This window comes from Balaenoptera ricei, chromosome 13 (genome assembly GCF_028023285.1).
Source record: "Balaenoptera ricei isolate mBalRic1 chromosome 13, mBalRic1.hap2, whole genome shotgun sequence".
NCBI classification, from domain to species: domain Eukaryota; kingdom Metazoa; phylum Chordata; class Mammalia; order Artiodactyla; family Balaenopteridae; genus Balaenoptera; species Balaenoptera ricei.
This window is the reverse complement of record NC_082651.1, coordinates 9589432-9613043: the sequence shown is the minus strand read 5'-3', so window position 1 is coordinate 9613043 and position 23612 is coordinate 9589432. Positions and strand designations below refer to the sequence as shown.

At 38.3% G+C, this 23612-nt stretch overlaps 1 protein-coding gene across 1 annotated transcript in view; it reads left to right on the top strand.

Moving 5' to 3' along the window:
- The window catches only part of VWA3B (von Willebrand factor A domain containing 3B), a 210705-nt gene that overhangs the window by 150313 nt on the left and 36780 nt on the right, over positions 1-23612 (top strand). Inside the window, exons 20-21 of the mRNA XM_059942767.1 lie at positions 8914-9032; positions 14136-14186. Coding sequence (XP_059798750.1) covers positions 8914-9032; positions 14136-14186 — 170 coding nt within the window. The remainder of the gene's footprint in view (positions 1-8913; positions 9033-14135; positions 14187-23612) is intronic.

Sequence of the window (23612 nt, the reverse complement as noted above, 5' to 3'; positions counted from 1 at the left end):
TTTTTGGATTGGGTTGTTTGTTTTTTTAATATTGAGCTGCATGAGCTGTTTATATATTTTGGAGATTAATCCTTTGTCCATTGATTCATTTGCAAATATTTTTTCCCATTCTGAGGGTTGTCTTTTCGTCTTGTTTGTAGTTTCCTTTGCTATGCAAAAGCTTTTAAGTTTCATTAGGTCCCATTTGCTTATTTTTGTTTTATTTCCATTACTCTAGGAGATGGGTCAAAAAAGATCTTGCTGTGATTTATGTCAAAGAGTGTTCTTCCTATTTTTCCTCTTAAGAGTTTTATAGTGTCTGGTCTTACGTTTAGGTCTTTAATCCATTTTGAGTTTATTTTTGTGTATGGTGTTAGGGAGTGTTCAAATTTCATTCTTTTACATGTAGCTGTCCAGTGTTCCCAGCAGCACTTATTGAAGAGACTGTCTTTTCTCCATTGTGTATCCTTGCCTCCTTTGTCATAGATTAGTTGACCATAGGTGTGTGGGTTTATCTCTGGGCTTTCTATCCTGTTCCATTGATCTATATTTCTGTTTTTGTGCCAGTACCATATTGTTTTGATTGCTGTAGCTTTGTAGTATAGTCTGAAGTCAGGGCATCTGATTCCTCCAGCTCCGTTTTCTTCTCTCAAGATTGCTTTGGCTATTCGGAGTCTTTTGTGTCTCCATGCAAATTTTAAGATTTTTTTGTTCTAGTTCTGTAAAAAATGCCATTGGTAATTTGATAGGGATTGCATTGAATCTGTAGATTGCTTTGGGTAGTATAGTCATTTTCAGAATATTGATTCTTCCAATCCAAGAACATGGTATATCTCTCCATCTGTTTGTGTCATCTTTGATTTCTTTCATCAGTGTCTTATAGTTTTCTGAGTATAGGTCTTTTACCTCCCTAGGTAGGTTTATTCCTAGGTATTTTATTCTTTTTGTTGCAATGGTGAATGGGATTGTCTCCTTAATTTCTCTTTCTGGTCTTTCGTTGTTAGTGGATAGGAATGCAAGAGATTTCTGTGCTTTAATTTTGTATCCTGCAACTTCACCAAATTCATTGATTAGCTCTAGTAGTTTTCTCGTGGCATCTTTAGGATTATCTATGTACAGTATCATGTCATCTGCCAACAGTGACAGTTTTACTTCTTATTTTCCAATTTGTATTCCTTTTATTTCTTTTTCTTCTCTGATTGCCATGGCTGGGACTTCCAAAACTATGTTGAATAATAGTGGTGAGAGTGGACATCCTTGTCTTTTTCCTGATCTTAGAGGAAATGCTTTCAGTTTTTCACCATTGAGAATGATGTTTGCTGTGGGTTTGTCGTATGTGGCCTTTATTATGTTGAGGTAGGTTCCCTCTATGCCCACTTTCTGGAGAGTTTTTTTTATCATAAATGGGTATTGAATTTTGTCAAAAGCTTTTTCTGCTTTTGAGATGATCATATGGTTTTTATTCTTCAATTTGTAAATATGGTGTATCACATTGATTGATTTGTGTACATTGAAGAATCCTTGTATCCCTGGGATAAATCCTACCTGATCATGGTGTGTGATCTTTTTAATGTGTTGTTGGATTCTGTTTGTTACTATTTTGTTGAGGATTTTTGCATCTATATTCATCAGTGATATTGGTCTGTAATTATCTTTTTTTGTAGTATCTTTGTCTGGTTTTGGTATCAGGGTGATGGTGGCCTCATAGAATGAATCTGGGAGTGTTCCTTCCTCTGCAGTTTTTTGGAAGACTTTGAGAAGGATAGGTGTTCTTCTCTAAATGTTTGATAGAATTCACCTGTGAAGCCATCTGGTCCTGGACTTTTGTTTCTTGGAAGATTTTTAATCACAGTTTCAATTTCATTACTTGTGATTGGTCTGTTCGTATTTTCTACTTCCTGGTTCAGTGTTGGACGTTATACCTTACTAAGAATTTGTCCATTTCTTGCAGGTTGTCCATTTTATTGGCATAGAACGGCTTGTACTAGTCTCTTATGATGCTTTGTATTTCTGTGGCGTCCATTGTAACTTCTCCTTTTTCATTTATATTTTTATTGATTTGAGTCCTCTCCCTCTTTTTCTTGATGAGTCTGGCTAAAGGTTTATCAATTTTGTTTATCTTGTCAAAGAACCAGCTTTTAGTTTTATTGATCTTTGCTATTGTTTTCTTTGTTTCTATTTCATTTATTTCTGCTCTGATCTTTATGATTTCTTTCCTTCTACTAACTTTGGGTTTTGTTTGTTCTTCTTTCCCTAGTTCCTTTAGGTGTAAGGTTAGATTGTTTATTTGAGATTTTTCTTGTTTCTTATTGTATTGCTATAAACTTCCCTCTTAGAACTGCTTTTGCTGCATCCCGTAGGTTTTGGATCATCCTGTTTTCGTTGTCATTTGTCTCTAGGTATTTTTTGATTTCCTCTTTGATTTCTTCAGTGATTTCTTGGTTATTTGGTAACGTATTGTTTAGCCTCCATGTGTTTGTGTTTTTTACATTTTTTTCCCTGTAATTTCTTTCTAATCTCATATCGCTGTGGTCAGAAAAGATGCTTGATATGATTTCAGTTTTCTTAAATTTACTGAAGCTTGATTTGTGACCCAAGAGGTGATCTATCCTAGAGAATGTTCCGTGCACACTTGAGAAGAAAGTTTAATCTGCTGTTTTTGGGTGAAATGTCCTATAAATATCAATTAAATATATCTGTTCTATTGTGTCATTTAAAGCTTGTGTTTCCTTATTAATTTTCTGTCTGGATGATCTGTTCATCTGTGTAGGTGAGGTGTTAAAGGCCCCCACTATTATTGTGTTACTGTCGCTTTCCTCTTTTATAGCTGTTAGCATTTGCCTTATGTATGGAGGTTCTCCTATGTTGGGTGCATTTATATTTATAATTGTTATATCTTCTTCTTGGATTGATCCCTTGATCGTTATGTGGTGTCCTTCCTTGTCTCTAGTAACATTCTTTATTTTAAAGTCTATTTTATCTGATATGTGTATTGGTACTCCAGTTTTCTTTTGATTTCCATTTGCATGGAAAATCTTTTTCCATCCCCTCACTTTCAGTCTCTATGTGTCCCTAGGTCTGAAGTGGGTCTCTTGTAGATTACATATATATGGGTCTTGCTTTTGTATCCATTCAGCGAGCCTGTGTCTTTTGGTTGGAGCATTTAATCCATTCACATTTAAGGTGATTGGCAATATGTATGTTCCTATTACCATTTTCTTAATTGTTTTGGGTTTGTTTTTGTAGGTCCTTTTCGCTCATATGTTTCCCACTTAGAGAAGTTCCTTTAGCCTTTGTTGTAGAGCTGGTTTGGTGGTGCTGAATTCTCTTAGCTTTTGCTTGTCTATAAAGATTTTGATTTGTTTGTCAAATCTGAATGAGATCCTTGCCAGGTAGAGTAATCTTGGTTGTACGTTCTTCCCTTTCATCACTTTAAATATATCATGCCACTCCCTTTTGGCTTGTAGAGTTTCTGCTGAGAAATCAGCTGTTAACCTTACGGGAGTTCCCTTGTATGTTATTTGTCGTTTTTCCCTTGTTGCTTTTAATAATTTTTCTTTGTCTTTAATTTTTGTCAATTTGATTACTCAGCATCTTTCTCCTTGGGTTTATCCTGCCTGGGACTCTCTGCACTTCCTGGACTTGGGTGGCTATTTCCTTTCCCATGTTAGGGAAGTTTTTGACTATAAGCTCTTCAAATATTTCCTTGGTTCCTTTCTCTCTCTCTTCTTCTTCGGGACCCCTATAATGTGAATGTTGGTGCATTTAATGTTGTCCCAGAGATCTCTTATGCTGTCTTAATTGCTTTTCATTCTTTTTTCTGTATTCTCTTCCATGGCCATGTTTTCCACCATTCTGTCTTTCAGGTCACTTATCCGTTCTTCTGCTTCAGTTATTCTGCTATTGATTCCTTCTAGTGTAGTTTTCATTTCAGTTATTATATTGTTCATCTCTGTTTGTTCTTTAATTCTTCTAGGTCTTTGTTAAACATTTCTTGCATCTTCTTGATCTTTGCCTCCATTCTTTTTCCGAGGTCCTGTATCATCTTCACTATCATTATTCTGAATACTTTTTCTGGAAGGTTGCCTATCTCCACTTCATTTAGTTGTTTTTCTGGGGTTTTATCTTGTTCCTTCATTTGGTACATAGTCCTCTGCCTTTTCATTTTGTCTCTCTTTCTGTGAATGTGGTTTTCATTCCACAGGCTGCCGGACTGTAGTTCTTCTTGCTTCTGCTGTCTGCCCTGTGGTGGATGAGGCTATCTAAGAGGTTTGTGCAAGCTTCCCGATGGGAGGGACTGGTGGTGGGCAGAGCTGAGTTTTGCTCTCGTAGGCAGAGCTTAGTAAAATTTAATCCGCTTGTCTGTTGATGGATGGGGCTGAGTTCCCTCCCTGTTGGTTGTTTGGCCTGAGGCGACCCAGCACTGGAGACTGCAGGCTCTTTGGAGGGGCTAATGGCAGACTCTGGGAGGGCTCACGCCAAGGAGTACTTCCCAGAACTTCTGCTGCCAGTGTCCTTGTCCCCACGGTAAGCCACAGCTGTCCCCCGCCTCTGCAGGAGACCCTCCAACACTAGCAGGTAGGTCTGGTTCAGTCTCCCCCAGGGTCACTGATCCTTCCCTCTGGGTCCTGATGTGCACACTACTTTGTGTGTGCCCTGCAAGAGTGGAGTCTCTGTTTCCCCCAGTCCTGTCGAAGTCCTGCAATCAAATCCTGCTAGCCTTCAAAGTCTGATTCTCTGGGAAATCTTCCTCCTGTTGCCCAACCCCCAGGTTGGGAAGCCTGACATGGGGCTCAGAACCTTCACTCCAGTGGGAGGACTTCTGTGGTATGAGTGTTCTCCAGTTTGTGAGTCACCCACCCAGTGGTTATGGGATTTGATTTTATTGTGATTGTGCCCCTCCTACCATCTCATTGCAGCTTCTCCTTTGTCTTTGGATATGGGGTATCCTTTTTGGTGAGTTCCAGTGTCTTCCTGTCGATGATTGTTCAGCAGTTACTTGTGATTCTGGTGCTCTAGCAAGAGGAAGTGAGCACATGTCCTTCTACTCCACCATCTTGAAGCTACAATCCCATTATTGATAAAACTATTCTTAATAGAATTGATAAAACTGTTCTCAACTATTGACCAAATTAGTGGTTAAAGTGTATCTCTGGTCTAACACTGGGAAAAATTCTAACAGAATCAGCCCAAACTAGGGCTGTCCATGTATTCCAGCAATTATGGTCAGTATCTCTCTCTCACTCTCCGCCTCCCCCCTGCCCCCCCTTCCTCCCTCTGCCCTCCATCCCTCACAGTTAAAATCTTCTCACACAGGGTGTGATTAGCATCAATTTAGTAAGGCTTCTAGGTTAACCTCAAGAGAAATGAAGTAGGTAATACCTTGAGGCGCCCTTTTATTATCAAACAGTGTCCAGAGGGGTCTCACATTAGTTGGTAATGCTTGATTTGCATTATAAGAGGTAGCAAGTATCTTTGACCAATAGAATGAAATGGAAGCAAGGGTATACCAGTTCCAAGCCCAGGCATTAAGGCTCCTTGGTTATTTCTACTTACTCATTTGTGCCTGGGAACATGCCTGGTCAAGCCTGCTAGAGACACGTGGAGCAGAGCCAAGTCCCCCCAGTCATTCCAAGAAGTCATTCCTAGATCAGCCAACAGCTAGTTGGTTGTTCCATTATTTTGTTTTGAAAACATAAACAATTATATATATGTATTCATATCTCTGTGTTACTTTCCTAGGTTTGCTGTGACAAAGTGTACCGCAAGCTGGGTGGCTTAGAAATTTGTTTATTCTTTCACAATTCTGGAGGCTGGAAGTCTGAAATCTAAGTGTTGGCAGGGCCATGCTTCCTCTGACTGCTCTAAGGAAGAGCCCTTCCTTGACTGTTCCTAGCTTCTGGTGGTGGAATCCTTGGCATCCCTTGGCTTGGAGCTGCATTACTCCAGTCTCTGCCTCTGTCATCACATGGCCTGGCCTTCTCTGTCTCTGTGTCTACATTTCCCTCTTCCTATAAAAAAAAAAAAAAAGAGTTAACAAGTAAAACATGTTCAGGAGGTGTGACCAGGTGCTTTCATTCCCCCTCAAATAGTGTCAGTTTCCTCATTAACCACACTCTCCTCCCCACCTGCTTCCCTACAGAAGCTGGGAAGCCATGATTCTGATCCCCCAAGTCCCTGTGAGAATGCCCCTTATGACCTCATAGTCACACTAAACTTGACATCATCAAGAGAATAGCCCATGGGACCTCCACACGACCACCATGTTGTAAAAACTAAGACCACAGACTGAAGGTGTGGAGTATGACTTTGTCTTTCCCTAAATCTGCATGCAGAACGGAATGAGAGTGGGTGCACACGAGCCAAATTTGAACTCCTACCACACTGAAGTCCATGATGGCCATGCAAGGCATGAGATCCAAATCCACCAAAGAGGGAGGTAGAACATTAAACAGTGGGTTTTCTTTACGCATCATCAGTCAGGCATCCAGCGGATCCTGGTGAAATGGTATAATGCTGCTAAATATTTCGTGGTGTTGATTTGCAGTTGAGCCATAAGCTGGCAATTTGTAGAGCTATTTATAGACTTCTAGAAGGGTCTTTTTCCCAGGGGAGATAAATATGTAAGGGTCTTTCATTTTGTTGAGACTGATTATTTTTCCTCTGAAAGTTTATGTGAAATTTTAAGAGATGGTGTTTTTTGTTTGTTTGGTTGGGGTTTTTCTTCCCACTTCTGCAAATTTCATTAAGTTTTCAAAGTCCAGTCAACTCACCTTTTAACCCACTGTTTTGGCTTCTTCTCTTTCACAAAGATTGCTTAGAAGCCACATGATGAATTCTTGTGTCTGACAAGTGGCAAGGTTTGACTATTCAGCCAGACTAAATTTCTTGCTTTTCAGCCTTCTGAATCTTTGGCTATTTTGTTTGTTTCTTTCGGTCTTGATGTTTTAATTGCAAAATTATGTAGTTTTCAATTTCAATATCTATTTTTTTACATGATTTTATTTTATTGTTTAAAATACTATTCTTTTTCTCATCCATTTGTTCTTAACGGCACTGTTCTTACACTTTTATATGACTGTTACATCTTTGAACAACCTAATCATACTTAATTTTAATCATAATTCATATAATGTTATTGTTAGGTGGCTCGTAAAATTAACTTCTACTCACGTGAATTGATGTTCTGATTGTTGATTTGCTCAGCTACTGTTTTTAGCATTTTTGTGTGTGTATTTAGGAATTTTAGTACGTTGGCACATTTTGACAAGATTTTTAAAAATCTGTTTTTTTCTCTGTCTTCTGTTTTGCAGTTACCTAAATCCATCCCCTTGTACCCCAGTCATTGGTATTTAGAGCCCTTGTCCCATGATGATACTGGGATAGTGTAGGTTTAGGGTGGCTTGGTTCAGTTCTTGATTGTTAGACTGCACTAGTGTCCTCTCTCACCAGGCAGGGCCTTCTTGCAGGGGTGAGAGAACCTCACACTAGTGCTGGCTTCAGGCACTGAGCCTGACTCAGAGTCCCACTTGCTTCCTGGGAGTTGAGCCCCCACCGCCCCTGCCATCTTTGCCCACGAGAGTCAACACACAACTTCAGCCCTGCTGACTTATTCAACTTTTTGTCTCTAGAAATACATCAACCGTGCATCTTTCTTTTTCCTTCTCTCCTTCTTCCTTTCCCTCCTCTCCTTCTTCCTTTCCTTCCTTTCTTTTTATGCATTTTTTTCCTTAAATAACAACAATACAATTTTTGTATGATTTTGAAGGCAAAGGGGAACATAAAACATGAGCTCTGTATCATCTGGATTGGAAGTAAAAATTTACTTCTTAAAAGTGATTCCCACATTTTTTTAAATTAACATATCAATTTATTGAAATTACTGATAGAAAATATTCTGAAAGTAAATATCACAGGTCCCTGTTGTCAAGGCCAAAGCTTTCTTTCATCTTATTATGATTAATTGGTTTTTTTAAATTAATTTTTATTGGTGTATAGTTGCTTTGATTCCCCACATTTCTAAAATGCCTACATGCTCCTCGTGGTTGGAATCATACACAGTATCGAAACACTGTTAGACCTTGTATTCTCCCGTTATACTTCTTCTTTTTATGTAAATATTAAGATATGGAATAAGCCTTTTTGCAAACATACATTTATTCATTTATCAACAGATATTTGTTGAGGGCCAGGCACTGTTCTAGGTGATAGGAATACAGCAGTGAATGAAACAAAGTAATATGCAAACAGGTAAATGTAAAATATTACAGGTACTGTTAAGATAGCATGGAATCAGAGGCATCCCCAAACCCAGAAGCAAGCATCAGACACAGACAGAAAGAACTCAAAAAGATTCCCTCTCATTCTGGTACTCTGCTGTTCTTACAGAAAGTGGTTTCATTGATCACTAAGCCTTTTTATTTGACATGTATAAGGATCTCTTATAAATTGATAAAGAAAATGGTCAAAAGATATTAACTATATTAACTATTAACTATATTAACTATTAACTATAATCAGATATTCTTAAGAGAAAATCAAATTTAAAATAAATATGTGAAAAAGATGTTTAACCCAACTAGTAATTTACAAAGTAGCAACAATGAGATTCTATTTCTTATCGCCTATGCCCTTCAATTTGACAGAGGCTTATTAAGATAACACTTGATTCTGATTTGGGTTTCCTGAAACAGGTTTTCTTTTGGGAGGGTGGGTTGGTATTTTTAAAATATATAGTTTTAAAAATTGGAAGGAAAAGGTTAGCAGTGATATCTCTGATTCTTATTTCTTTTATTTTCTGTATTTTCTAATTTCTCTACAAATATAATGTATTGATTTGATAGTCAGAAAAACATACTGTACAGCCATTAGATCCATTTTTGAAGGCCCATGTTAACCTATCAAGTGACCCTTTCCTTTGGCATTGGCATATAGGTGTTTCCTCTGGCACATGTGTGCAATGACACAAATAAGATGACTTTAATTAACCCCCAAGGAGTGAAGCTCAATATCTACAAGCAAAAAGTGGAACAGGCAATTAAGTCCTATGAAAAGTGAGTATTACACCTGGCTACTCTTTAATGGATGTGGAATTTGTTTTGGCTTGTTTTCTCTTCTTTTAGCTTAAATTTTTCATCTGGCGCAGCTATTTAACAATGGTCCATAAGGAATATTAACAGCAGCAGCAGCTAACATAAGGGGCTTCCTCTGTGCCAGCACTGTGTTAAGTACTGGGTGGGCCAAAAAGTTCGTTCGGGTTTTTCCCTAAGATGTTACAGAAAAACCTGGGCAAACTTTTTGGCCAACCCAATACTTTACCTGAGTATGTTCAACAGGGTTTTCCAGAAACCATCTTCCCTTTCCAAACTGTAGAAATCTCATGTTTCCATGAACTCTTTAGAGCTTTCCTTTTAGCAGAGTGAATTGGACCATTTTAGCATCGAACATTCTGTAAAGTGACACCACACCACAACAAAGAGATAAAATGCCACAATAATGAGATAATTTATTTAAACAATTTTTATATCAAAATCAAGAAGATGACCAAGTTGACTACAGTGAAAACTGTACTCCTAAATAGCCACTGTGTTAGTACTGAGTTAGGGGGCCTTTTTTCCCAAGGGCAAATAATCCAGGGTTTGCCAGGCAACTGCCAGGCTGGAGAAGGAGACCCAGGTGGGAAGGAGACCCAGGGTCTTTGAATCCCAGCCCCTTCCTGGGGCCTGGCTCCTTCCGGCCTGACCCGGGAGCCCGCCTCAGAGTGTTGGTGGAGAACACAGCTCTGGGGCTAGAATCTCACCCTCTCCCAGCTCTCTAATCACCTCTGCACCCTGCCCCTCAGCACTTAATTAGTCCTTGGTGCACACGCTTAATTAAACTTTGAGCTACCCAGCTCCTCCAGGCAAGCCTATTCTTGGTTCTGGAAGCTGTGCAATTGGGTTTTCATTTACCACCATGTGGTTGAGAAAAAGGTAATAAAGTACGCCAAAGTGAACGACGGGGCCCAGGCCAGCATTTACTGATCTGCTGTCATTTTGCAGTGTGTCTAGTGTGAGTTCAAAAAAAGTATAAAGCCTGACTTCTGTTGCCTAGAGTGCACGACCCAGCGCAGAGGCTGGCCTTTCTGCCCCACGCCCATCACAGTCTTCTCCGAATCTCCTTACACTTGAGCCTCCTCCACTGCCCTTGGCTGAGAGCTGAGGCTGTGTCGCATGGGCTCCTGCAGCTGCCTCCACGGGCTTCTCAGGACTTCTCTGAGTCTTTGTGGGCCCTTCGTTTCTCTCAAAGGCAGGCTGAACTCTGCCAAGGCTCGCCCTCCCCTGTGGGCCTGAGACTTTGCTCTGTAGGTACCCTCTTACTGGTTCTGGCCCTCTTCTCCGCCTCCCCACCCCCGCACCAGGCAGTCCTTCCCTTGCCTTGAAGCTCCACTGCCCCTCTTCCTGCCCCCTCCCACCAGCTGTCCTCTTTCTTCCCTTCTTGCCTCAGCGCCAATGGCCCTCCCCAGAGAGGCCTTTCCCCAACGACTCTGCACCACCCACCTTGCGTGTGGCCTTCGGAGCGCTCACAGCTTCTGTACAGGCCTGTCCCTTCCCTGCGAGGATGTCGGCCCCCAAAGGCAGGGGCTGGGCTGCTTGCTTTCCCCCTGGTCTCCTCTTCCTAGCAGGTGTCACTATACATATATATATATATATATATATATATATATATATATATATATATGTATTTGACTGTTGGAATTTAATTTGAATTTGATCTAATTCAAGTTTACTTATTAAAATTGATCCAATTCAGTTATTCAAAATGAAATATAATAATATCATTCATATTGTAATTTAATTTGCTTGACTCATTCAAATATTTGAGTGCTGTAATTACCTGGTCTGTGAAAGCCTGATGCAAGGCCATGAGCTGGGGCTTTGAGGTCAGATAGCTCGGGGGTTTCATTCTTGGCTCTGACAGCTACTTGACAGGTCATATGACACTTGTGAGCTTCATTTGCAAGATCTGGCTCACGGGGCAGTTGTGAGGGTTATGTAAATTATATATAAAGAGCAACTAATGTTAATTATTTCCCTCTTTCATTCCCTATATCTTCTAATGCTAAAATAACCATAAATACATGGAATGGAAGGGTCACACAGCTCTTCCCACTGAGCTGACCCTTTCCCAAGAGTTTCCAGAAGGACAGGGACCCTTCCTTCCCAGGCAGAAGAGAGTCCTTCATTAATGGCAATACCAAAATACAGACATAGTAGTGATTTGTTCCAGTTCTTACTTCCAGTGAGTGAATCGGAAAAGCCTTTTAGTACCCTTAGAGGAATATTATACTATATTGTTTATTAAAATGATATTAATTTAAATATGGTCATTAACATTTATTTTAATATGATTAATATTTGATATTATTGATTGCATTAGTATTAATAACTTGATGTTTATTTTAAATGAATTATTTAATATTGTTATTTAATCATATTAACATTAATATTATACAGAACAAAGCTTCCTGATCTTTTGTATTCAATAGTATTTAAGAATTTTGCTGGCATAAATGTCAGTTCCCTTTTCCATCTTGCTTCATCTTTGTGAAGATAGGCAGAATATGAAAAGATGAAAAGTAATTAATGAAACTTAGTTTATCCCCATCTCATCCCCAATAAAACGTTTCTAAGGAGTTTCCCACCACAAGTAAGCCAGATAGAACCCTAAGTCCGTATGGTTAGGGGTGACCAAATGAGTGGGAAGCTTATAGTCCTCTGGTCAAAATAGTGACATAAACTAGCAATTTTGGTCACACTTAGTGCCCATGTGTAGGAGTCCTTCTGGTTCAATATTTTAAGAATTGCAGAAGCAGTTTTGGCTTTGTGTGTCTGAGCATAAGCTCTGAGTGAGGATTACCAGGGTTGGCTGGATTCTGGGGTGATTTTTCCACAGCTTGTGTTGTGAATCTAAGGTCAAGGTCTCAGCCCTCAGATCCACAGGAGAAGCATCAGTTCTGGCTCAGGGACCAGGCATAGTAACCTCTGCTTATCACCGATTTGCTTGGGCTGCTGACTAGACTTCTGAAGTGTCATTAGTTACAAGTTGCTTTGCAAATGAGCCACTCGGTACAAGTAGATTTGCAAACTAGAGGTAGAGAAAGCTAGTAAACGCTACGCTCAACCAAATTTCAGTCTCCTAAAACAAAGAGGAAAACTGTGGTTTGTCAAATCCCAGCATCCCACAAGGACTGCCCTCGTCCCGCACGCTTAGAGGCTTTCCCACGGTTGCCTTCCGGGACAGTGGAGCCGGGATTCACACCCTCTCTGCTGCCCTCAGCTCACACCCACTCGCTTTTTCTGCCCTGTGTGCTTTGAAATAGTTCAGTGAAGGCGGAAAACAGAGGAATAATAGAGGTTATGAAAATACCCTCTTGGAAAAATATTTTCTAAAGAACCGAATTAAAATTAAAGACATGTCCTAGCTAATTGGACCCACATTCACCAACTGTTTCTGAGTGTCTAAGCCTCACCCTCCTTCAGAAGCTGGAGGGAATGAGCCTTAGTTATTCCTGGTCACTTTATACATACAGCTCACTTAATCCTCGCAACTCCAAGGGTAGGTGGTGGTATCTTTGTTTTATCAATAAGAAAACAGTGTTTCAAAAAGTTATGTAACATGTTCACACAGCGGCAAAGTGGAGATGCTGAGATTTGAACCCAGACCCACGTAGCTCCCAAGCCCTCGTCACACTCCCAGCCTCCCTACTCTACTGCCTGCACTTTCACGGTTTAGACTTAAAAGGATTTACAGTTTTGTTTTGTTTTTTCCCCAGAAATGCACACAAGCCTTAGAAACCCTGATCATTGTTTCATCAACCACATCATTAAAGAAAACCATTTCCAAATAGGCCCCAAAGAACCAAAAACATCAAGAGACACAGGAGCAGAGCTGGCTTGTTTCCCACTTCCTGACTCTTTCTGTCACTTACAGAGCATTTACCTGTGTCAGACACAGTTCTGTGTGCGGTGCACGTAACTTGCTCATTGAGTCTGCACTGCAGCACAGGGAGGGAGGTACAGTGATTACCCCCTTTCTACAGAAAAGTTGGCTACTGGCCCAAAGTCTCCCAGCTAATAAGAGGAGGAGCTAGCTGAGCTTTGGACCCAGGCAGTCTGGCTCCAGGGTCTGTGCTTTTCACCACCGTGCCAGACCCCCTTTCCATGATCTCACCAGGCCTGTGATGGGAGATCAGGGCAGGATAACACCACCCAAAGTGTGCTCCCAGAGCCCTGTGCCACGGACGCTGGGTCCCAGGATTAGAAGCATGCCTCCTGGGGAGAGGCAGTATTCTCCCACCCCATTTTATTGAAGCTTTTTTGCTTCATGGAACACCAGCTCACAACCTGTGGAGCCAGTGTTTTGCGCCCTGTGCCCTAGTAAGCCTGATTTGGGTGATGATGTAGCACTACAGAACTGGGCTGGAAGCTCTGGAAAAAGCACCACTGATTGGTAACAAGAAAAGGAGCTGTAACTACCTGATAGAAAGCACTGGCTCCAACTTCCTCCTTTCTTCCTGGGTTGCCAGCATCTCTCTGCGAACGCGTTCGGTGAGCTTTAGTCTCAGCCCCACCAACTCTCGGTGCTGGATAAGTAAGGCGCTTCATCTGTCTGCCCCTCTCAGCGGCTGCGTTTGGAAAACAAGGAGATCAGGCTGGTTGATCTCTAAAGTGTGTCCCAATCCTCTTATTTATGACCCTATTAACCTTTTTTTTTTTGCTCTGAGAATCCAGACAGAAGAATGTCTACAGAAGGCAGGCTAAGGGCACACATATTTTTCCTTATGAAGAAAAGCAGTGGGTGTTTAGAAATATCTTCATGCAGGGATAATGAGGACCAGTTTGTTTGCTGCCTTTTCTCAGCCCGGGTTTTACCTGATCCAGCTGAGAGCTGTGCCCTCCTTTAATATTTAGCATGATTGCCACAAAGCCATGAGGCTTCCGCAGTGATGCTGAGGGTGGGAGACACTCACATCCAATCTCTTTGAGTGAGTGGCAATGACGTGGTACTGCGGTGGTGGTGCTGCGTGGCTTGGGATCTCCCTGCGCGGGGTCAGCTTTTTGTCATGAAATGAACTATTGCTACTAAATAACTATTGTTGATTTTTTTTTAAACAGGCGCCTGAATAAAATTGTTTGGCAAGCATTATCTCAAGAGGAAAAAAAAAAGTAAGCCAGTTTCTTCTCACTTTTTAAAAATTTTTAAAATTTTGGTGAAATTCACATAACCTACAATTAACAGTTTTTAAATGTACAATTCAGTGGTACTTAAGTTATTCAAACTGTTGTGCAAACCACCACCTCCCTCTAGTTTCAAAACTTTTTTATCATCTCAGAAAACACCTTGCACCCATTAAGTAATCCTTCCCCATTCCTCTCTCCCCCTCTGGTAACCACCAATCTGCTTTCTGTCTCTGTGAATCTGCATATTCTGCATGTATCATATGAAAGGAATCATGTATCATGTGACCTTTTGTGGCTGGCTTCTTTTATTTAGTTAATGTAAAAATTTAATGTTTTCAAGGTGCCTCCAAGTTGTATGCATATGTAGTATTTCCTTCCTTGTTATGCCTGAGTAATGATCCATTGTCTGTATATACCACAGTTTGTTTATCCATTCTCCCATTGATGGATATTTGGGTTGTGTCTACTTTGGGGCTTTTATGAACAATGCTGCAAAATACGTAGAAGTTTCTGTGTGGACATGTGTTCTCATTCCTTTTGAGTACATACCTAGCCGTGGATATTCTGGGTCACAGAGTAATTCTGTGTTTAACTTTTTGAGGAACTGCCAAACTTCTCATTTACTTTCCGCAACTGCATCTTTTTACATTCCGACCTCGTACATACAGCAATGTATGAGGGTTCTTGTTTCTCCACATTGTTGCCGACACTTGTTATTTTTCTTGTTTTAAAAACTGAAGTCGGGCTTCCCTGGTGGCGCAGTGGTTAAGAAACCGCCTGCCAATGCAGGGAACACGGGTTCGAGCCCTGGTCTGGGAAGATCCCCTTAGCAGAGCAGCTAAGCCTGTGCGCTACAACTACTGAGCCTGTGCTCTACAGCCCGTGAGCCACAACTACTGAGCCCATATGCCACAACTACTGAAGCCCGTGCACCTAGAGCCCATGCTCCACAATAAGAGAAGCCACCGCAATGAGAAGCCCACGCACCGCAACCAAGAGTAGCCCCCACTTACCACAACTAAAGAAAGCCTGCATGCAGCAACAAAGACCCAATGCAGCCAATAAATAAATAAATAAATAAATTTATATAAATAAATAAATAAATAAAAATTAAAAACTGAAGTCATCCTAGTGGGTGTGAAGTAATATCTCATTGTGGTTTTCATTTGCATTTCCTTAATGATCAATATTGTTGAACATTCTTTTGTGTGCTTGTTGGTCATGTGTACATCTTCTTCGGAGAAATATCTATTCAGGTCTTTTGCCCATTTGTAAATTGAGTAGTTTGTATTTTGTTGTTGAGTTGTAAGAGTTCTAGATATCAAACCTTATCAGATATATGATTTGCCAATATTTTCTCCCATTCTATAGATTGTCTTTTCACATTCTTGATAATGTCCTTTTTTTGCCAAAAAGTTTTTAATTTCTAGGAAGTCAATTTATCTATTTTTCCTTTCATTGCTCATGATTTTGGTGTCAAATCTAAGAATCTATTGCCAAATATGAAGTCAAGAAGATTTACCACTGTGTTTTCTTCTAAGACTTTTATGGTTTTAGCTGTTACATTTAGGTCATTGATCCATCTTGAGTGAATTTTTGTATATGGAGTGAGGTAGGGGTTCAACTTCTTTTTTTTGCATGAAGATACCCATTTTTTTCTAGTAACATTTGTATAAGAGACTATTTTCTAGTACCATTTGTTTAAGAGACTATATTGAACAGTCTTGGCATACTTGTCGAAAACCAATAACCATATATATTTGCATTTATTTCTGAACTCTCTTTCTATTCCATTGGTCTATATGCTTATTCTTATACCAGTACCACACTCTTCTGACAACTGTAGTTTTGTAGTGAGTTTTGAAATTGGGAAGTGAAAGTCTCCCAACTTTGTTCTTCTATTTCAAAGTTGTTTTGTTATTCGTGGCCCACTGAAGTTCCATATGAATTTGAGGATTAGCTTTTTCATTTCCACAAAAAAACCATTGGTATTTTGATAGGGATTACACTAAATCTGTAGGTCACTTTGGAGAGTATTCCCAAGTTAACAATAAGTCTTCCAACTCATGAACATGGGATATATCTCCATTTATTTAAGTCTTCACTTTTCTTCAGCAATATTTTGTAGTTTTCAGTGTACAAGTCTTTTACCTTTATATTATTTTATTCTTTTGGATACTATTGTAAATGGAATTGTTTTCTTCATTTTATTTCCAGCATATAGAAATACAACTAGTATTGCTAGTATGTAGAAATACAACTTATTTTTGTGTGTTGATCTTGTACCTTACAACTTTGCTGACTTTATTAGTTCTGGTAGTTTTGCAGTGGGGGGAATCTATGGAATATTCTATGTATAGAAATATGTCATCTACAAACAGAGATAGTTTTACTTCTTTCCAACTTGTATGTCTTTTATTTCTTTCTCTTGCTTGATTGATTTGAGAATTCCAGTATAATATTGAATAGCAGTGGTGAAAGAAGGCATTCTTGTCTTGTTCCTGATCACAGGGAGAAAACTTTCAGTCTTTTATCATTGAGCAGGATGTTAGTTGTGGGTTTTTCATAAATGCCCTTTATCATGATAAGGAAGTTCTCTTGTTTTCCAAGTTGATTGTTTTTATCATGAAAGTGTGTTTGTGGAATTTTGTCAAATGCTTTTTCTGCATCTATTGAGATGATCATGTGGGTATTTTTTTCCTCTGTTCTATTGATGTAGTGTATTAAATCAATTGATTTTCTTAGGTTGAACCACCCTTGCATTCTTGGGATAAATTCCACTTAGTCATGGTGTATAATCCTTTTAATGGTCTATTGGATTTGTTTTGCTAGTAATATGGTGAGGCTATTTAGTTCTATATTCATAAGCAGAAATGGTCATGTAGTTTTCTTTTCTTTAGCATCTTTGTCTGACATTGGTATCAGATGAATCTTGTCCTCATATAATGTATTCGGAAGTGACCCCTCTCTTCTGTTTTTTTGGGATTGAATAGGATTGATGTTAATTGATCTTTTTATGTTTGGTAGAATTCAGCAGTGGGGCCTTTTGGTCCTGGACTTTTCTTTGTTGGGGGATTTTTGATTACTGATTCAATGTTTTTATTATAAGCTGTTGAGATTGTCTATTTTGTGTGAAGTCAGTTTTGGTAATTTGTGTGTTTCTAGGAATTTGTCCATTTGTATAGATTATCTAATTTGAAAACATACAGTTGTTCATATTATTCTTTATAATCCTTTTAATTTTTGTAAGATCAATAGTCATGTCCTTGCTTTTGTTTCTGACTTTAATAGTTCTGTCTTTTCTCCTTTTAGTCAGCCTAGCTAAAGCTTTGCCAATTTTGTTGATATTGTCAAAAACCAACTTTTCATTTTGTTGATTCTGTTATTTTTCTATTCTCTCTTTTGTTTATCTCTGCTCTAATCTTTCATATTTCCTTCCTTCTGCTGGCTTTGGGTTTAGTTTTCTCTTCTTTTTCTTGTTCCTTAAGGTGTACACCTAGGTTGTTGATTTGAGATCTTTCTTCCTTTTTACTAGACATTTACAGCCAGAAATTTCCCTCTGACCATTGGCTTTGCTGCATCCCATGTGTTTTTATATATTGTGTTTTCATTTTTATTTATCTCAACGTATTTTCTAATTTCCAATTTCTCATAGTGATTTCTTCTTTGACCCATTGGTTGTTTAAGAGTGTGGTGCTTAAATTTATATGTATATACTTCCAGTTTTCCAGTTTTGTCTCTGTTATTATTTCTAGCTTCATTCCACTGTTCTGGAAAAGGTACTGTATATGATTTGATCTTTAAAATATTTTGAGAATTGCCTTATGACCTAACATATGGTCTATCCTGGAGAATGTTGCATGTGCATTTAAGAATACTTATTCTACTGTTGTTGGGTGAGGTGTTCTATATATAAATATAGTTGTTTTATAGTGTTTTCTAGTTCTCTGTTTCCTTTGTGATCTTCTGTCTGGTTGTTCTGTTATTGAAAGTGGGATATTGAAGTCTCCTTTTTGTACAACTGTCTATATCTTCCTTCGATTTTGTCAATGTTTGCTTCATATACTTTTGGGCTCTGTTGATAGATGCATATGTATTTACAGTTGTTATGTCTTCTTGATGATTTGACATTTTTATTAATATAAATAATGTCCTTCTTTTTCTTTTGTAAAAGTGTATGACTTAAAATCTATTTTATCTGATATTAGTATAATCATTCCAGCTCTCTTTTGGTTATTAGTTTCATGGAATATCTTTTTTCATTCAACCTATTTGTGTCAACCTATTTGTGTCAACCTATTTGTGTCTTTAAGTCTAAAGGGGGTCTCTTTATAGTAGCATATAGTTGGATCATGGTTTTTTTAATCCATTCTGCCTATCTCTGTCTTTTAACTGGTGAGTTTAATCCATTTACGTTTACAGTAACTACTGATAATGAAAGACTTACTTCTGTCATTGTGCTATTTGTTTTGTATATGTCTTGTCTATTTTGTTTCTCAATTCCTCCAATATCGCCTTCTTTTGTATTTGATTTTTTTTCTAATGTATCATTATGATCCCTCTTCATTTCCTTTTTTGCATAGTTTTTCATTATTTTCTTAATGATTACATGGAGATTACAGTTAACATCCTAAATTTATAACAAAGTAGTTTGAATTGATATCAACTTATTTTCAATAGTGTACATTATCTCTGTTTCTATCCAGCTCCATCCCCTCTTTATATTGTTATTGTCACAAATTACATCTTTTACATTATGTGTCCGTTTATAATCATTGTTTTCTGCATTTGTCTTTTAAATAATATAGGAAACAAAAGAGGAGTTACATGCCAAAAATACAAGAATATTAGCTTTTATATTTACTTATGTAGTCATCTTTGCGAGTCATCTTTATTTCTTCATATGGCCAGTGTAACTTGTTCCAGTGTCCTTTTATTTCATCCTGAAGAGCTCTCTTTAGCATTTCCTGTATGGGGAAGCCCTACTAGCAACAAACACCCTTGGCTTTTGTTATGTGTTAACAAATGTGTTAATTTCTCCTTCATTTGTGAAGGATAGTTTTGCCAGATATAGAATCCTTGCTTGATAGTGTTATCCTCTCAGCATTCTAAATATACCATATCAATGGGACTTCTCTGGTGGTCCAGTGGTTAAGACTCTGCACTTCCAATGCAGGGGGCATGGGTTCGATCCCTGTTCAGGGAACTAAGATCCCACATGCCATGCGGCATGGCCTAAATAAATAAATAAATAAACAAACAAACACTATCACTGCCTTCTGGACTTAATGGTTTCTGATAAGAAATCAGCTGTTGATCTTATTGAGGATTTATTGTTCATGAGCCACTTTTGTTCCTTTTAAGATTCTCTGTTTGTCTTTGTCTTTCAACAGTTTGATTATAGTATAGTGTCTTGGTATAGCTCTCTTGAGTGTATTCTGCTTTTCGTTCACTGTGCCTCTTGGATTGTGTAGATGTATGTCTTCCATCAAATTTGGAGAGTTTTTGGCCATTATTTCATTTTTGCCAAATATTTTCACCCTTTTCTCTCTCATTTCCTTTTGGCACTCTCATAATGCATATGTTGTTAAGCTTGATAGAATCCCATATGTCCTTTAGACTCTTCTTCATTCTTGTATTCTTTCTGCTCCAGAGACTATGTAATCTCATTTGATCTATCTGCAAGTTTGCTGATTCTTTCTCCTGCCTGCTCAAATCTACTGTTAAAACCCTCTAATGAATTTTTCATTTCACCTATAGTACTTTTCAGCTCTAGAATTTCTATTTGGTTCATTTTCATAATTTCTCTATATTGATATTGTCTAGTTGCTCATATATCATTCTCAGGATTTCATTTAGTTCTTTGTCCATGGTTCCCTTCACCTCTTTGAGCATATTTAAGACAGTTATTTTAAAGTCTTTCTCTACCAAATCCAGTGTCTGGACTTCATCTGTCAGTTTCCTTCTTTCCATGTGAATGGGTTATATACTTCCATGTTTCTTTGTATTCTTTGTAATTTTTTATTGAGAACTGAACATTTTGGACATTGTAACATAGTAACTCTGGCAATTAGATTCTCTACCCTCCCCAGAAATTTCTGTTGTTGCCTGATGAAGGCTGCAGTTGTCTGTTTAGTGTCTTTCCACACTATTTTTGCAAAGACTATATTCCTTGTCATGTGTGTTCACTGAAGTATTGTTTCATCTCTGTGGTCAGCCAGTGACCTGACAGAGATTTCCCTAAATGCAAGCCTCTCTCTTCATCAAGCATTCGCCTGGATACTGTAAGTATTCAACTAGATTCCAGAGTTCCAAAATAGCTAATTCTATCAATAGTTGTTTTGGTGAAAAGACAAATTCCTTGATTTCTCTACTCCACCATCTTTCATGACATCACTTCCCTCCTTACTATCTAAAGCAAGGTTTGAGTAAGTTATGAGGCCTTTATTATATTGAGATAGTTTCCTTCTATTCCTAGTTTGTTGAGTGTTTGACTTTTTAATCACGAAAGAGTGTTGAATTTCATCATGATTTTGCTGTATCAGTTGGGATGATCAAGTGGTTTTTTTCCTTCATTCTGTTACTGTGATGTATTATATTGATTCATTTTTGTATGTTGCATTCCAGGAATAAAATCTCACTCTTCATGGTGTATAATCCTTTCATAATATGCTGTTGAATTTGGCTTGCTAGTATTGTGTTGAGGATTTTTGAATCAATGTTCACAAGGAATATTGGGCTGTAGCTTTCTTGTAGTATCTTTGGCTTTGGTATCAGGGTAATGCTGGCATCATAGAATGAGTTTCAAAATGTTCCCTCCTCTTAAATATTTGGAAGTATTTGAGGAGGATTGGTGTTAATTCTTCTTTGAATGTGTGGTAGCACTCTCCATGGAAGCTACATAGTGCTGAGCTCATACTTGTTGGAAATTGTTTGCTTACTGATTCAGTCTCCTTACTAGTTATAGGTCTGTTCAGATTTTTTATTTCTTCCTGATTCAGTCTTAGTTGGTTATAATTTTATAGGAATTTATCCATTTCGTGTAATGGATCATAGTAGTCTTTTATGATCCTTTTTATTTCTGTGACAACAGTTGTAATGTTTGCTCTTTCCTTTCTGATTCTAGTTATTTGAATCTTCTCTTTTTTCCTCTTAATCTAGCTAATAAGCATTTGTCAGTTATGTTGTTCTTTCCAGAATCTAACTCTTAGTTTCATAGATTTTTTTCTATTGTTTTTCTATACTCTAGTTCACTTATTTCTGCTCTAATCTTTATTTCCTTCTTTTTGCTAACTTGGGTTTAGTTTATTCTCCATTTTCCCAGTTCCTTTAGGTGTAAAGTTAGGTTGTTGATTTGAGATTTTTCCTCTTTTTTAATGTAAATATTTAGCACTATAAATTTCCCTCTTATGACTGCTTTTGCTATATCTTAGACGTTTTGATATGTTGTATTTTTATTTTAAAATATCTCAAGATATTTTATAATCTCCCTTATGATTTCTTCTTTGACCCATTGGTTGTTTAAGAGTGGGTTGTTTAATTTCCACATATTTGTGTATTTTCCAGTTTTCCTTCTGCTACTGATTTCTAGTTTTATTCCATTGTTATTGGAGATTATACTTTATATGATTTAATCTTAAAAACTTTTAATACTTGAGTTCTTACGTGTGGTTTATCCTGGAGAGAATGTTCCATGTGCACTTAAGAAGAATATGTATTCTGCTGTTGGCTGGTGATGTGTTCTGTATATGTCTGTTAGGTCTAATTAATCTATAGTGTTTTTCAAGTCCTCTGTTTCTTTATTGGTCTTCTGTTTGGTGGTTCTATCCATTATTGAAAATGGAAATTGAAATCTCCTCCTTTTATAGTGTTTCCTTCTATTTCTCCCTTCATTTCTGTTAATGTTTGCTTCTATATTTGGGAGCTCTGAAATTAGGTGCATATATATCTATGATTGTCATATCTTCCTGGTGGATAGACGCTTTTACCATTATATAATGTCCTTCTTTGTCCTTGTAACAATTTATGACTTAAAATAGTCATAATTTGCTAATTTATTTCTTCTGATTGACGAAGTGTGCTTTTGAAGCTCTCTAGTGAATTTTTCAGTTATTGTATTCTTTTTGCATATATATCTTTATTGGAGTATAATTGCTTTACAATGTTGTGTTAGTTTCTGTTGTACAACAAAGTGAATCAGCTACATGTATACATATATCCCCGTATCCCCTCTTGAGCCTCCCTCCCACTCTCCCTATCCAACCCCATTAGGTTGTCACAAAGTACCAAGCAGATCTCCCTGTGCAATGCAGCAGCTTCCCACTAGCCATCCATTTTGCTCAGTTATTGTATTCTTCAGATCCAGAATTTCTGTTTGGTTCTTTTTATAGTCTCTATATATGTTGATATTCTCATTTTGTTCATGCATCATTTTCCTGATTTCATTTAGTTGTCTGTATTCTCCTTTAGCTCATTGAGCATTTTTAAGACAGTTATTTTCAATTGTTTGTCAGGTAATTCATAGATCTCCTTTCTTTAGGGTAGATTTCTGGAGATTATTTTGTTCCTTTGATTGGGCCATCTTTCTCTGTTTCTTTGTATGCCTTAGTATCTTTAGGCAATATTTGGGCATTTAATAAAACAAACACTTCTCGCAGTCTTTACAGATGGCTTCTTACAGGGGAAGACCTTCACCAATCATTCTGGCTAGAGATTCTGGGACCCTCTCACACCTTTTCTGGGGATATGTCTTCTCTAGGCTTGTGCATGTCATTTCCCAGTTGAGGAGGTTTTGCCTGTTTTTTTCTCAGGAACCTGTAATCTCTTGCTCTCCCTGGTGTCTGTCTTTGGTACTGCAGTATCTCTGGTGCTGTAACCACCCATGAAATTTGCCTTTGTTCTCAGCTGCCCCAACCTGGCATCCAAAGTATACTGCCATTTTAATCAACATTCTGAGTCAAGTGAGACAGAAGCCAGTCTCTCGGGCAGCCCCACAAAAGACCAAAATGTTGGATACATGTTGAATAGGAGTTTTCTCCCAGTTGCTCTGCAGTGTGGCAGGGAAGGGGAGGGGCTTGGCCAGACAAAATGCAACACATTTTCCTACTCGCTTCAATGCCTACTCTTCTTGGCTTTGTGCTGCTGGAGGGCTGGTACATTTTAACTGGTTTCTAGAATTCTCACAAAGGCAGTTTGGTCTTTATATGGTTAAGTCAGCGTCTTTGTTGGGGAATGAGGGCCTGGGGTTTCTCATTTCACCATTTTGCTGACATCACACCAATTTAGATTTTTTAATAAGAATTTTTGCTGTCTTCTGTTGACAAGTTTGTTTGTGGATTGAGTCCTGTGACTGTACTGGTTTAACAGTGTGCTCTTCCAACACCCAACATCTAAAAAATGCCATGACATTTT